Here is a 17042-nt window from a genome sequence, read left to right on the forward strand (position 1 = left end):
CCAGGAAGTCGAAGCCACCCATGGCGGAGCGCAGCCACATCACCCTGTGATTTCTGAGCACGTTGCTGCTAGCCACCGTGGTGTGCTGGACGCGGGGGTCGCCGTGGTGGTCCAAGAACATTTTTACCTGGCTCCGATCCGGTGCTTGGTGCCATGCACCGGCTTGTTGTAGAGCTTGATCAATGTTCGCGGGCTATATGCACGTACAAGCCAGCAAGCCACGGGCGTGCTTCTGATTGCACCGGCTAAACGCGTAAATATACGCATGTACAAGCGTGCTACTCATCTGTTCCCAGCAAGAAACACGACACACGCGAGGCAGAATGAGAAGTCGGCGACGAAGATGTACAGGACGAAGCATGGGACGCGGGCAAAACGGAGATCGTTTGAGGACAGGGCAGCGAGCTAGAGCATGGGCAGGAGGCAGGCAGTGGAGCTCGTACTGGCAGCGCCGAAGCGCAACGCAGATAGCCAGCAGTGGTCAAATGGGCATGGCGGTGGCTCGCATGTGAGCACGCCCACGGCCCACCTTGGCAGTCATTGATTCGGTCAAAGTCAGCAATCCCAGACTCCTAGTGCCATGTCATCAAATCCTCTCCTAGAAACGTCAAAAGGTTCAAAATGACTGAGATCTGAAAGGTCAGGATACATATTTCAGGGATTTAGATGTGAAGTTTATTTCCGTCGAGGTCTACAATTTTAGAGTTCATTTCAGACTGTAACATGTTATTACGTTCTGTTATTGATTTTTTCGTGTGAACCTTATTCTGTTCATGGAAGCGGCCAACGCCGTCCTTCCAGGACCATGCGTCCCCGTTCGTTATGTACTACGTACGTACCAACACTAACGGTCGACGTGTAATTGTATCAGTGTGGACGGCTGAATCACGAGACACGCCTATCGAGACGGCCGGAGATTCAATCATGCATGCTCTGTACTCAATGTGTTTCTTTTTACCAAGAAAAGGAGGTAATAGCACCCCATGTACCTTAATTTGTATAAAATGTGATGATTTAGTCCCAAACTTGCAAAATACTACTTCATTATATCCCAACTTGCACTAGATGTGATGATTTAGTCCCCAGCCTATCACAGCACGACAAGTGGCAGCCAGCTGGCCGGATAGTTCGTCGCCTGTACTTTTAAAAAAACACCCTGCATCTTGTCTAATTAACCCCCGCTACATGCAGCTCTTCTGTTTCGCGCGATTTACAAGATACTTTCGCGTGATCCGCACTCGCCAGCGCCCACGATGCGTCTTGTCTAATTAAACATTATCATGTTCCTTGCTGACGCCCCAGCTGCGGGGTTCCAGCAGAATCCGGCGCAACTTGCGCAGCCGATGGGGCCAACGCCTTCTTCGGCCAGAACAGCGGCAGCCCGGGCACCCAGAGTTCGCAATCTTAAATGGTCTGGCGGAGGAGGAGGCCGAGCGGAAGATGGCGATGGCGGCCAGGGCGGGCTGCTCTCGGCCTTCTTCTGTAACGGCGGTGACATGGACATGCTCAACTCGGCCTTCCTCAAGGGCATGGAGGAGGCCAACAAGTTCTTGCCGACCAACAACACCCTCCTCGAGGCCATCCCCGGCAAGGAGCGCGGCTTCACCATCAAGAAGGAGGTGGCGAATGGAACACCGACGTCTGACAATGGCCGGGGCCGCAAATACAGGTACGACGAGGACGACCTGGAGGCGGAGACCGCCAGGAGCAGCAAGCCGATGATGCCGGACATCGAGGAGACCGGCGCCCGTGAGATGTTAGACGAAATAATGCTGGAGGGGTATGATGCATGCATGCAGGGGATAGAGGAGCCGCGCCTCGCCATGGACAGCGAGGCCAAGAAGAAGAACGGGAAGGCGGCACGCGCGAAGAAGAGCGAGGCGGTGGACCTGCGCACCATGCTCACCCACTGCGCGCAGGCCGTGGCCGCGGGCGACCACCGGGGCACGACGGAGCTGCTCAGGCAGATCAAGCAGCACTCCGGGCCGATGGGAGACGCCACGTAGAGGCCGGCGCACAGCTTCGCCGAGGGGCTGGAGGCGCGGCTGGCAGGCACGGGGAGCCAGGTCTACTGTTTCGCACGATCCGTACTCGCCAGCGCCCACAATGCGCGGTTGTACGCGTACGTCTCAGCTGGCAACCAACGGATATCTACATGCATGCACTAACTGACTATTGCATGCACGCTACACATTAACTAACTACTACTGATACGACCGCACGCAAGATTGATACGTCTCCAACGTATCTACAATTTTTAATTGTTCTATGCTATATTATCTTCTGTTTTGAATGTTTATGGGCTTTATTATACACTTTTATATCATTTTTGGGACTAACCTATTAATCCAGAGCCCAGTGTCAGTTTCTGTTTTTACCTTGTTTTAGAATATCGCAGAAAAGGAAAACCAAACGGAGTTCAATTGACCTGAAACTTCACGGAACTTATTTTTGGATCAGAACAAGCCCAGAAGACTTGGAGTGCACGTCAGGGGTAATACGAGGAAGCCACGAGGCAGGGGGGCGCGCCCACCCCCCTGGGCGCGCCCTCCACCCTCGTGGGCCCCTCGTGCCCCCTGACGTATTTCTTCTGCCTATATATCTCCATATACCCTAAAAACATCCGAGAGCACAATAGATCCGGAGTTCCGCCGCCAGAAGTCTCCGTAGCCACCGAAAGCCAATCTAGACCTGTTCCGGCACCCTGCCGGAGGGGGCATCCCTCTCTGGTGGCCATCTTCATCATCCGGTGCTCTCCATGACGAGGAGGGAGTAGTTCTCCCTCGCGGTTGAGGGTATGTACCAGTAGCTATGTGTTTGATCTCTCTCTCTCTCTCGTGTTCTTAAGGTGATACGATCTTGATGTATCGCAAACTTTGCTATTATAGTTGGATCTTATGATGTTTTCTTCCCCCCCTCTACTCTCTTGTAATGGATTGAGTTTTCCCTTTGAAGTTACCTTATCGGATTGAGTCTTTAAAGATTTGAGAACACTTGATGTATGGCTTGCCGTGCGTATCTGTGGTGAGAATGGGATATCACGTGATTCACTTGATGTATGTTTTGATGATCAACTTGCGGATTCCACCCATGAACCTATGAATAGAGGTTGGCACACGTTTTCGTCGTGATTCTCCGGTAGAAACTTTGGGGCACTCTTTGAGGTCCTAGGTGTTGGTTGAATAGATGAATCTGAGATTGTGTGACGCATATCGTATAATCATACCCACGGATACTTGAGGTGACATTGGAGTATCTAGGTGACATTAGGGTTTTGGTTGATTTGTGTCTTAAGGTGTTATTCTAGTACGAACTCTAGGGCTGTTTGTGACACTTATAGGAATAGCCCAACGGATTGATTGGAAAGAATAACTTTGAGGTGGTTTCGTACCCTACCATAATCTCTTCGTTCGTTCTCCGCTATTAGTGACTTTGGAGTGACTCTTTGTTGCATGTTGAGGGATAGTTATGTGATCCAATAATGTTATTATTGTTGAGGGAACTTGCACTAGTGAAAGTATGAACCCTAGGCCTTGTTTCAACGCATTGCAATACCGTTTACGCTCACTTTTATCATTAGTTACCTTACTGTTTTTATAATTTCAGATTACAAATACCTTTAACTACCATCCATATACCACTTGTATCACCATCTCTTCGCCGAACTAGTGCACCTATACAATTTACCATTATATTGGGTGCGTTGGAGACAAGAGACTCTTTATTATTTGGTTGCAGGGTTGCTTGAGAGAGACCATCTTCATCCTACGCCTCCTACGGATTGATAAACCTTAGGTCATCCACTTGAGGGAAATTTGGTACTGTCCTACAAAACTCTGCACTTGGAGTCCCAACAATGTCTACAAGAAGAAGGTTGTGTAGTAGACATCAACGACGTATCCAACTAACTAGCTGGCTCTACGCGCGCACGACGCCAATGGACCGCGGATCGAACTCGAGCACCCACGCAGCCATGCACCGGCGTCCGGTGTAGACCTATACATACACACGCACACACACTGGTGACCACGGACTCACACGCGTCACGGTTTATTTTCTAACACTTGGTGCCTTCGCCAGTGCTACTGGCGGCGGAGCGGTAGAACCCGATGATGTCTTAGGCGCCAAGGCCCTTCTCCTTCACGAAGCGGCTCCAGCCTTGGTGAGGACGTAGCTCTGGCTGTTGTTCCAGTATGAGTAGCGGAACCGCCACACCTTGCCAGTGCCTCCTCGAAATTCAGGACACGGAGCAACAGAAGAGCTGCATGTACCGGGGGTTAATGAGACAAAACGCAGTGTTTTTTTTGTAAAAGTGCAGGCGACAACTTGTCCGGCCTGCTGGCTGCCACTTGTCGTGCTGTGATAGGCCGGGGACTAAATCATCACATCTAGTGCAAGTTGAGGTATGGTGGAGTAGCATTTTGCAAGTTTGGGACTAAATCATCACATTCCATGCAAGCGAGGGTACCTGCGATGCTATTACCTCCAAGAAAAGGGTGAAGAGGAAGGAAGGCGACGTTGTAACACCATGTTGGAGCGTTTCGTAATCTATCTTTTTTTCGATAAAGGAAGACTTTATTATCTCAAAATGTAGCGTCAAGCGGATACAAAGCATTATGAGTAACACCCGGCCTCTGCATAACTAAGATGCACACAGCCAAATCCAGAAGTCTGACAAAAATTCATGAAATAAAAATCGACAAATCGGCAACAGTAGAGTCCTTTAGACCGACACTATGCATATGTCGAAGAAGGTGGTGGATCGATCCGTAGGTTATGCTGCCATGTTGGGAAAAAACCTCCGTATCCACCTGTTCCAATCGCGTACACACCACCATGAACATCGGTTGGTACTCCGGCCGTTGTAGCATAGACCACATACGTAGCGAGTGCGTACACCGGAAAATAACCTGTAGAGGAGAAACATTTTTGTCATTAAAAACCAAATCATTTCTACATAGTCAAAGCGACCAAATTAAGGCATACGCTCCCACCCTTATTAGCGTTTTGAACCTATTTGTAATACCGTCCAACCAATGACCAAAAATATTGGCAACACTTGTGGGCGGATACAAATTTGACGCTATTTGGATGACTGACCACTTAGAACGTGCAAACTTGCATTGGAAAAAGAGGTGTTTGATTGTCTCGTCATGAGAACAAAAAGAACACTTCTTACTCCCTTGCAATGTTGTTAGTATGACCTCCTTTAATATCCATGGTACTAATGATGATTACACTAGTTATGATGAAAATGTCTCCTATAAACATATCAATTTTTGTGGAGTGCATTGGGTTTGCAAGTACACACCAAATAGGGAAGATAGATATTGCAAGCGGCATAAGTACTTAGAAACTAAATTGTTGCAAGAAAGTCTTGATGATTGTGCTGAAAAATTCAATATTTTTCGCGCCCCTTGTGAACTTTGCAATGAACATGGTCATTTAAATCTCCAATGCAAATTGTTTCATGACCAAATCGTATCCAAAAATTGTGATAATTTGATTACCGTTGAGCATCATAAAGAGCTTAGTCTTCTTTCGAGGTATGAGGAAATGAAATGTATAACTAAGGGTATTCCAAAGTTTAATCTTGATAGATTTCTTGATTTTGATATAGAGAATATTTATATGTATTGTGCGGTGAATTGCATTGAAAATCCTTATATTGACAATTACATAAAGAAAAGAAAACAAATAGAGGATGGAGAGAATACTAACGAAAGGGAAGAGACTTCCCAATATTATCCTATTATTTCTTATGATGAATCAGGTAACGAGGAGGAGCCTCCTATTCAACCAATCTCATTAATAAGGAGCTCCAAAAAGAGGCTTGAACCCACACATGATGTGGTGAAGAAGAAGAAAAGAAAAAGGAAGAGAGGTAAAAAGATATCTCTCCCAAATAATGCTGCTCCTATTACTATTGTGCCTCATGAAAATGTAATTGTGGAAGATAATGATACTTCTTATGATCTTGAAAATCTTTTTGGCACTTGCTTGGAAGAATATGATAATTGCTATACTATTGGTGCTATCCATACTATTAATTATGAGAGTGATTATGCTTATGATATGAAAATGCCCAAGCTTGGGGATGCTATGTTTGATGAAGATGATGTTTTTGAGAATATATTTACTGCAATTAATGTTTGTCCCAAGCTTGGGGATGCTACGTTTAATGAAGATGATATTTTTAGTCCCCCAAGTTTTGATATGCAAGTTTATAATGATGATAGCATGCCTCCTACCTATGATGATTATAGTGATGATACTTATGCTATTAAAAGTAGTGATTATATTTATAAAACTTGTCATGATTATGGTTACCCCTTCTCTGAACATTACTCTTTTAATGTGGAAACAATTTATAGTATTCGAGTTTCTTATGATACTCCCACTATTCCGAATGAGAAAATTTTTGCTTATGTGGAGAGTAGTAAATTTTCTATGCTTGTAGATCATGAAAAGAATGCTTTAGATGCTGGTTATATTGTTGAATTCATTCATGATGCCACTGAAAATTATTATGAGGGAGGAACATATGCTTGTAGGAATTGCAATAATATCAAGTTTCCTCTCTATGTGCTTAATGTTTTGAAGTTATGCTTGTTTTGCCCTCCTATGCTAGTTTATTATTGTTTCCATAAGTTGTTTGCTCACAAAATCCCTATGCATAGGAAGTGGGTTAGATTTAAATGTATTATCAATATTCTTCATGATGCTCTCTTTATGTTTCAATTCTTATCTTTTATGTGAGCATCATTGAAATCATCATGCCTAGCTAGGGGCGTTAAATGATAGCGCTTGTTGGGAGGCAACCTAATTTTATTTTTGTTACTTGCTTTTTGTTCCTGTTTAGTAATAAATAATTCATCTAGCCTCTGTTTAGATGTGGTTTTATGTGTTTAATTAGTGTTTGTGCCAAGTAGAACCGTTGGGAAGACTTGGGGAAAGTCTTGTTGATCTTGCTGTAAAAACAACAGAAACTTAAGCGCTCACGAGAATTGCTGCCATTTTTAATTGGAGAGTGCTATTTAGTTAATTCTTTTTGAATATGATTAATAGATAAATTCCGCATGTCCAGAAATTTATTTGAGAATTTTATGAGTTCCAAAAGTATACGTTTGATCCCGATTACTACATACTGTTCTGTTTTTGACAGATTCTGTTTTTGATGTGTTATTTTCTTATTTTGATGAATCTATGGCTAGTAATAGAGTTTATAAACCATAGAGAAGTTTGAATGCAGTAGGTTTAACACCAATATAAATAAATAATGAGTTCATTACAGTACCTTGAAGTGGTGATTTATTTTCTTATACTAACGGAGCTTACGAGTTTTCTGTTAAGTTTTGTGTTGTGAAGTTTTCAAGTTTTGGGTAAGGATTCGATGGAGTATGAAATAAGGAGTGGCAAGAGCCTAAGCTTGGTGATTCCCAAGGCACCCCAAGGTAATATTCAAGGACAACTAAGAGCCTAAGCTTGGGGATGCCCCGGAAGGCATCCCCTCTTTCGTCTTCGTTCATCGGTAACTTTACTTGGAGCTATATTTTTCTTCGCCACATGATATGTGTTTTGCTTGGAGAGTCAATTTATTTTGTTAGGATTTGATTGATGTTATTTAGAACAATGTTTTGCATCTTTTATTTCAATAAAGGTGGCATTGATAGCCTTTACTATGCCTATTTTACAAGTCTTCATGTTGCTGTTTGAAAACAGAAAGTTTACCGCTGTTGCAATAATTCCCTAGAAAAGTAAGAATGTGATAAAATGTTGAAACCTTTTGCATATTAAGCTCTGATAAATTTACTACAGTGGGAATTTTCTTTCATAATTTTTGGAACTAGGGAAGTATGGATGTTGCTGCATTCTTTACAAACTGTCCTGTTTAGGCAGATTGCTCTTATGTTTGCATTGTTTGCATATGTTTGCTTCTTTAATGATTCTATTTGAGGATAGGACTATTAAATATGCAGAGGCATTTAGTATGCAATGTTTAGTAATAATTTTAGTGATTTGCTATAGTAGAGTATGATAAGGTTTTTGCAATGGTTTATACTAACTTATCTCACGAGTCCTTGTTGAGTTTTGTGTGGATGAAGCTTTTGAGATTTAGGGAGACCGTGATATGAGAGGAATTAAGGAGACACAAAAGCTCAAGCTTGGGGATGCCCAAGGCATCCCAAGATAATATTTCAAGAAGTCTCAAGCGTCTAAGCTTGGGGATGCCCCGGTTGGCATCCCACCTTTCTTCTTCAACAACTATCGGTTAGTTTCGGTTGATCCTAAGTTTTTGCTTCTTCACATGATGTTTGCCATTCTTAGAATGTCATTTTATTTTGCTTTGGTTGCTGTTTGAATAAAATACCAATATCTGAAATTATTAAATGTTAGAGAGTCTTTACATAGTTGCATAATTATTCGACTACTCATTGATCTTCACTTATATCTTTCGGAGTAGTTTGTTGTTTGCTCTAGTACTTCACTTATATCTTTTAGAGCATGGTGGTAGTTTTATTTTCAAGAAATAGATGAACTCTCGTGCTTCATTTATATTATTTTGAGAGTCTTTAGAACAACATGGTAGTTTTCTTTGGTTATGAAACTAGTCCTAATATGATGGGCATCCAGGAGGGATATAATAAAGTCTTTGCTAAGTCTACGGGTTTGCGGGTCAACTTTACCAAATCTTCATTGATTCCAATAAATCTGTCCGATGATGAGGGTAAGCGTGTTTCTGCTTTGCTTGGGTGTGATGTTGGTTCCATGCCATTTACCTATCTTGGATTGCCAATGGGTACCTCTCGGCCCACAATTTATGACTTGCTGCCCTTAGTGGATTGCATAGAGAGAAGATTATCTGCTTCCTCTTGTCTGTTGAACCAAGGGAGCCGGCTGCAGCTTTTGAAATCTGTTCTTTGTTCCATGCCAATATACTTTCTGTGCACTCTCTCGTTGCCTCAAGGAATTTTGAAGCAGATTGAACGTATCATGCGGCAATGTTTGTGGCAGGGAAATTCTGATACACCAAGGCAATCATTGGCAGCTTGGGATTTGGTCTGTCGGCCTAAGAAACAGGGAGGCCTTGGAGTGCTTGACCTAGGCATACAAAATGATGCCTTGCTGATCAAGCATCTCTTCAATTTTTTAATAAGTTGGATGTGCCCTGGGTTTCACTCATCTGGGACACATATTATGCTGCTGCACCGCCCCAAGTCACTCAAAGTTGTGGTTCTTTCTGGTGGCGAGACGTGTTGAAGCTATATGACAAATTTTGTAAATTGGCCGTCCCTCACGTGCGCTCGGGGCATACGGTGGTTTTTTGGCTGGATCGTTGGCAACTTAATAACGCCGTGGTTATCATGCAACAACGATTCCCGAGGCTCCACTCTTTTGTGATTGATGACACGCTTACCATCAAGGATGTGATGGAGCTATCTGACCCGACCGACAATTTTCACCTGCCTTTATCAGTTGAAGCTTTCGAGGAATTCAATCAGCTTCATGCTTTAATGCCTTTGATCAATTTGCATGAGGGGGAAAATGATGTCTGGAAATGGCCTTCAAAATCTGGGGATTATCGGTCAAGGATCTATTATTTGTCTTGTTTTTCCGACGTCGTGGTTGACCCCATATTTGGGTGGATCTGGAAATGCTCTTGCACACTCAAGCTCAAGGTGTTTGGCTGGCTCCTTTTGATGGATCGTCTAAATACTAGGGACATGATGCAGCGAAGGCATTGGATTATTCAGGATGACACGTGTGCTATGTGTCTCTCAGCTTTGCATGAAGATAGAGCTCATCTCTTCTTTGCTTGCAACTTCAGCCAACGTGTTTGGAATTACTTGGGCATCTCATGGAGTGTTCACCCTAACCAGACTACTTTTGAAATGGCTTGCGCGGCCAGGAAGGATTTTGGCTATCCTTTTTTACTGAGGTAGTCTTCACGGCTACTTGGAATATTTGGACTCAAAGGAATGGGAGGATCTTCAGAAATGAGTTGCCTACCTTCAGATCTTGGAGGAGGAATTTTATTCATGATATTTCTCTTTTAGCTCATAGAATCAAGTGTAAATATAGAGATAGTCTAACTTCTTGGATAGCTTCCCTACATTAAACTCTCTTTGTAAGTAGCCTCTCCTCCTTAACCCTGTTTCTCTTTGTAACTTTGTATCCTTTACTTCTTGGTTTTAATAAAGGGCTGTGAGGCTGTTGCATTGCAGTATATAGTCAAAAATATATATATATATCAAAGTCATGCTATTTGAGTAGTTGTGAATTTGAGAAGTACTTGTGTTGAAGTTTGCTAGTCCCGTAGCATGCACATATGGTAAACGTTTTGTAACAAATTTGAAAAAAGAGGTGTTCTTTGATTGTCTTCCTTATGAGTGGCGGTCGGGGACGAGCGATGGTCTTTTCCTACCAATCTACCCCCCTAGGAGCATGCGCGTAGTGCCGAGGTTTTTGATGACCTGTAGATTTTTGCAATAAGTATGTGAGTTCTTTATGACTAATGTTGAGTCCATGGATTATTCGCACTCTCACCCTTCCATCATTGCTAGCCTCTTAGGTACCGTGCATTGCCCTTTCTCACATTGAGAGTTGGTGCAAACTTCGCCGGTCCATCCAAACCCCGTGATATGATACGCTCTTTCACACATAAAGCTCCTTATATCTTGCTCCAAACAGCCACCATACCTACCTATTATGGCATTTCCATAGCCATTCCGAGATATATTGCCATGCAACTTTCCACCATTCCGTTTATTATGACACGCATCATCATTGTCATATTGCTTTGCATGATCATGTAGTTGACATCGTATTTGTGGCAAAGCCACCATTCATAATTCTTTCATACATGTCACTCATGCATCATTGCTATCCCGGTACACCGCCGGAGGCATTCATATAGAGTCATACTTTGTTCTAGTATCGAGTTGTAATCATTGAGTTGTAAATAAATAGAAGTGTGATGATCATCATTTTCTAGAGCATTGTCCCAAGTGAGGAATAATAATAAAAAAAGAAAGAGAGAAAAGCCATAAAAAAAGAGAAGGCCAAAAAAAAGAAAGGCCATAAAAAAGAGAGAAGGCCCACAAAAATGAGAGAAAAGGAGAGAAGGGACAATGCTACTATCCTTTGCCACACTTGTGCTTCAAAGTAGCACCATAATCCTCATGATAGAGAGTCTCTTGTTTTGTCACTTTCATATACTAGTGGGAATTTTTCATTATAGAACTTGGCTTGTATATTCCAACAATGGGCCTCCTCAAGTGCCCTAGGTCTTCGTGAGCAAGCAAGTTGGATGCACACCCACTTAGTTTCTTTTGTTGAGCTTTCATACATTTATAGCTCTAGTGCATCCGTTGCATGGCAATCCCTACTCCTTGCATTAACATCAATCGATGGGCATCTCCATAGCCCATTGATTAGCCTCGTTGATGTGAGACTTTCTCCTTTTTTGTCTTCTCCACATAACCCCCTCATTATATTCTATTCCACCCATAGTGTTATGTCCATGGCTCGCTCTCATGTATTGCGCGAAAGTTTATAGGTTTGAGATTACTAAAGTATGAAACAATTGCTTGGCTTGTCATCGGGGTTGTGCATGATGAGAGCATTCTTGTGTGACGAAAATGGAGCATGACTAAACTATATGATTTTGTAGGGATGAACTTTCTTTCGCCATGTTATTTTGAGAAGACATAATTGCTTAGTTAGTATGCTTGAAGTATTATTATTTTCATGTCAATATGAAATTTTATCTTGAATCTTTCGGATCTGAATATTCATGCAACAATTAAGAAGAATTACGTTGAAATTATGCCAAGTAGCACTCCGCATCAAAAATTCTGTTTTTATCATTCACCTACTCGAGGACGAGCAGGAATTAAGCTTGGGGATGCTGATACGTGTCCAACGTATCTATAATTTTTGATTGCTCCATGCTATATTATCTTTTGTTTTGGATGTTTATGGGCTTTATTATACATTTTTATATCATTTTTGGAACTAACCTATTAACCCAGAGCCCAGTGCCAGTTTCTGTTTTTACCTTGTTTTAGAATATCGCAGAAAAGGAAAACCAAACAGAGTCCAATTGACCTGAAACTTCACGGAACTTATTTTTGGATCAAAAGAAGCCCAGAAGACTTGGAGTGCACGTTAGGGGATCTACGAGGAAGCAACGAGGAAGGGGGGCGCGCCCACCCCCCTGGGCGCGCTCTCCACCCTTGTGGGCCCCTCGTGGCCCCCCTGACGTATTTCTTCCGCCTATATATCTCCATATACCCTAAAAACATCCGAGAGCACAATAGATCGGGAGTTCCGCCGCCAGAAGCCTCCGTAGCCACCGAAAGCCAATCTAGAACCGTTCTAGCACCCTGCCGGAGGGGGCATCCCTCTCCGGTGGCCATCTTCATCATCCCGGTGCTCTCCATGATGAGGAGGGAGTAGTTCTCCCTCGGGGCTGAGGGTATGTACCAGTAGCTATGTGTTTGATCTCTCTTTCTCTCTCTTTCTCTCGTGTTCTTGAGGTGATACGATCTTGATGTATCGCGAGCTTTGCTATTATAGTTGGATCTTATGATGTTTTCTTCCCCCCTCTACTCTCTTGTAATGGATTGAGTTTCCCCTTTGAAGTTACCTTAACGGATTGAGTCTTTAAAGATTTGAGAAAACTTGATGTATGTCTTGCTGTGCGTATCTGTGGTGACAATGGGATATCACATGATTCACTTGATGTATGTTTTGGTGATCAACTTGCGGGTTCCACCCATGAACCTATGCATAGGGGTTGGCACACATTTTCGTCGTGATTCTCCGGTAGAAACATTGGGGAACTCTTTGAGGTCCTATGTGTTGGTTGAATAGATGAATCTGAGATTGTGTGACGCATATCGTATAATCATACCCACGGATACTTGAGGTGACATTGGAGTATCTAGGTGACATTAGGGTTTTTGTTGATTTGTGTCTTAAGGTGTTATTCTAGTACGAACTCTAGGGCTGTTTGTGACACTTATAGGAATAGCCCAACGGATTGATTGGAAAGAATAACTTTGAGGTGGTTTCGTACCCTACCATAATCTCTTCGTTCGTTCTCTGCTATTAGTGACTTTGGAGTGACTCTTTGTTGCATGTTGAGGGATAGTTATGTGATCCAATTATGTTATTATTGTTGAGGGAACTTGCACTAGTGAAAGTATGAACCCTAGGCCTCGTTTCAACGCATTGCAATACCGTTTACGCTCACTTTTATCATTAGTTACCTTGCTGTTTTTATAATTTCAGATTACAAATACCTTTATCTACCATCCATATACCACTTGTATCACCATCTCTTCGCCGAACTAGTGCACCTATACAATTTACCATTGTATTGGGTGTGTTGGGGACACAAGAGACTCTTTATTATTTGGTTGTAGGGTTGCTTGAGAGAGACCATCTTCATCCTACGCCTCCTACGGATTGATAAACCTTAGGTCATCCACTTGAGAGAAATTTGCTACTGTCCTACAAACCTCTGCACTTGGAGGCCCAACAATGTCTACAAGAAGAAGGTTGTGTAGTAGACATCAACGACGTATCCAACTAACTAGCTGGCTCTACGCGCGCACGATGCCAATGGACTGCGGCTTGAACTCGAGAACCCACGCAGCCATGCACCGGCGTCCGGTGTAGACCTAGACATACACACGCACACACGCTGGTGACCACGGACTCACACGCATCATGGTTTATTTTCTAACACTTGGTGCCTTCGCCAGTGCTGCCGGCGGCGGAGCGGTAGAACCCGATGACGTCTTAGGCGCCAAGGCCCTTCTCCTTCACGAAGCGGCTCCAGCCTTGGTGAGGACGTAGGTCTGGCTGTTGTTCCAGTATGAGTAGCGGAACCACCACACCTTGCCAGTGCCTCCTCGAAATTCAGGACGTGGAGCAACAGAAGAGCTGCCTGTAGCGGGGGTTAATTAGAAAAACGCAGGGTGTTTTTTTTGTAAAAGTGCAGGCGACAACTTGCCCGGCCAGCTAGCTGCCACTTGTCGTGCTTGATAGGCCGGGGACTAAATCATCACATCTAGTGCAAGTTGAGGTATGGTGGAGTAGCATTTTGTAAGTTTGGGACTAAATCATCACTTTCCATGCAAGTTAGGGTACCTGGGGTGCTATTACCTCCAAGAAAAGGGTGCAAAGGAAGGAAGGCGACGTTGTAACACCGTGTTGGAGTGTTTCGTAATCTATCTTTTTTTCGATAAAGGAAGACTTTATTATCTCAAAATGTAGCGTCAAGCGGATACAAAGCATTATGAGTAACACCCGGCCTCTGCATAACTAAGATGCAAACAGCCAAATCCAGAAGTCTGACAAAAATTCATGAAATAAAAATTGACAAATCGGCAACAGTAGAGCCCTTTAGACTGACACTGAGGGAGTCCTGGATTAGGGGGTGTTCGGATAGCCGAACTGTACCTTCAGCCGGACTCCTGGACTATGAAGATACAAGATTGAAGACTCCGTCCCGTGTCCGAAAGGGACTTTCCTTGGCGTGGAAGGCAAGCTTGGCGATACGGATGTTCAGATCTCCTACCATTGTAACCGACTCTATGTAACCCTAACCCTCTCCGGTGTCTATATAAACCAGAGGGTTTTAGTCCGTAGGACAACATACACGTCAACAATCATACCATAGGCTAGCTTCTAGGGTTTAGCCTCTCTGATCTCGTGGTAGATCTACTCTTGTACTACCCATATCATGAATATTAATCAAGCAGGACGCAGGGTTTTACCTCCATCGAGAGGGCCCGAACCTGGGTAAAACTTCGTGTCCCTTGCCTCCTGTTACCATCCGGCCTAGACGCACAGTTTGGGACCCCCTACCCGAGATTCGCCGGTTTTGACAGCGACATTGGTGCTTTCATTGAGAGTTCCTGTGTGCCGTCGCCGTCAGGCCTGATGGCTCCTACGATCATCAATGGCGATGCAGTCCAGGGTGAGACCTTCCTCCCCGGACAGATCTTCGTCTTTGGCGGCTTCGCACCGCGGGCCAATTCACTTGGCCATCTAGAGCAGATCGAAAGCTACGCCCCTGGCCGTCAGGTCAGATTCAGAAATTTAAACTACACGGCTGACATCCGCGGGGACTTAATCTTTGACGGACTCGAACCACCGCCGAGCGCGCCGCACTGTCATGACGAGCATGATCTAGCTCTGCCGCCGAATAGTGCCCTGGAGGCCGCACCCGCATCGGCTCCGACCCTTAGTTCGGAGCCAACCGCGCCGATCGAGGATGGGCGGTTGGACGCCACCTCGGGGGCTGTGATCCCAACGGCAGTTGAGCCGAACACCAGCCCCGTACTCTGCAAGACTCGTGAATCCACGAAGCCGGATTCTTCTCCGAACTCCGAACCCTCTGCGCCCCTGCCGATCAAATCCGATTGGGCGCCGATCATGGAGTTCACGGCCGCGAACGTCTTTCAGCACTCACCTCTCGGCAATATCCTGAAGTCACTGAAGTCTCTCTCTTTATCAGGAGAGCCCTGGCCGGACTACGGTCAGCAAGGTTGGGGTACGGACGATGAAGAAATTCAAAACCCACCCACCACCCACTTTGTAGCCACTGCCGACGACTTAACCGACATGCTCGACTTCGACTCCGAAGACATCGACGGTATGGACGCCGATGAAGGAGATGATGAAGAACCAGCGCCTACTAGGCCCTGGAAAGCCACCTCGTCATATGACATATACATGGTGGACACCCCCAAAGAGGGAGAGGGCGACGGAAAAGCGGAGGATGACCCCTCCAAGAAACAGCCCAAGCGCCGGCGTCAGCGGCGCCGCTCAAAATCCCGCCAACACAAAAACGGTGATTCTAGCACGGGAGATAATAATACTCCGGAGAGTGCCGAAGAAAACCCCCTACAACAAGGTTTAGCACAGGAGGATGGAGAAACCAGCCCTCATGAGAGAGCGGCAGACAGAGAGGTCGAGGACGATAATTATATGCCTCCCTCCGAAGACGAGGCAAGCCTCGACGACGACGAATTCGTCGTGCCAGAGGATCCCGTCGAGTAAAAGCGTTTCCAACGCAGGCTTATGGCCACGGCAAGAAACCTCAAGAAAAAATAGCAACAACTCCGAGCTAATCAAGATTTGCTGGTTGACAGATGGACCGAAGTCCTTGCGGGCGAAGAGCATAAACTCGAACGCCCCTCCAAGAGTTACCCAAAGCGCAGGTTGCTACCCCAATTAGAGGAGGAAGCACTTGATGTGGCCGAACGGCCACCTCGTGGCCGCGACAGAGAGGCCACCCGGCCCTCCACTCAAGCCGCACCCCGTACCAAGGCACGGGAATATGCGCCAGACTTACGAGACATGCTGGAGGACAAGGCAAGGCAAACACGATCGATCTACGGATCGCGTGGGCACCCCACGACTCGAGACAGTAACCGTCATGCCGGCCACACATTCGGCAGGGCCGAACACAATAGACAAAACTCATTGGAGCTACGTCATGATATCGCCCAGTACAGAGGCGCCGCACACCCACTGTGCTTTACAGACGAAATAATGGATCATCAAATCCCCGAGGGTTTCAAACCCGTAAACATTGAATCATATGATGGCACAACAGACCCTGCAGTATGGATCGAGGATTATCTCCTTCATATCCACATGGCCCGCAGTGACGATTTTCACGCCATCAAATACCTCCCACTCAAGCTTAAAGGACCACCTTGGCATTGGCTCAACAGCTTGCCAACAGGATCGATCAGTTGTTGGGAGGACCTGGAAGCCGCATTCCTCGACAATTTCCAGGGCACTTATGTGCGACCCCTGGACGCCGATGACCTAAGTCACGTAATTCAGCAGCTAGAATAATCGGCTAGGCAATTCTGGACACGGTTCCTAATAAAGAAAAATCAAATAGTCGACTGTCCGGACGCTGAGGCCCTAGCAGCCTTCAAGCACAATATCCGTGACGAGTGGCTGGCCCGGCACCTTGGACAGGAAAAGCCGAAATCCATGGCAGCACT

At 45.0% G+C, this 17042-nt stretch overlaps 1 protein-coding gene across 1 annotated transcript; it reads left to right on the top strand.

The window, feature by feature from the left end:
* Positions 1–1496: 1496 nt before the first annotated feature.
* On the top strand, positions 1497–2006 carry LOC147974593 (scarecrow-like protein 34). The gene has a single exon (XM_087519513.1). The coding sequence runs from the start codon at positions 1497–1499 to the stop codon at positions 2004–2006; it is 510 nt and encodes a 169-aa protein (XP_087375639.1).
* The last annotated feature ends 15036 nt before the right edge of the window (positions 2007–17042 follow it).

This window comes from Triticum urartu, chromosome 4A (genome assembly GCF_056163025.1).
Source record: "Triticum urartu cultivar PI428250 chromosome 4A, HENAU_Tu73, whole genome shotgun sequence".
NCBI lineage: Eukaryota > Viridiplantae > Streptophyta > Magnoliopsida > Poales > Poaceae > Triticum > Triticum urartu.

Excerpts from the sequence above, each read along its gene's own strand:
- LOC147974593 (XM_087519513.1), top strand. The coding sequence starts at position 1,497 with ATGGACATGCTCAACTCGGCCTTCCTCAAGGGCATGGAGGAGGCCAAC.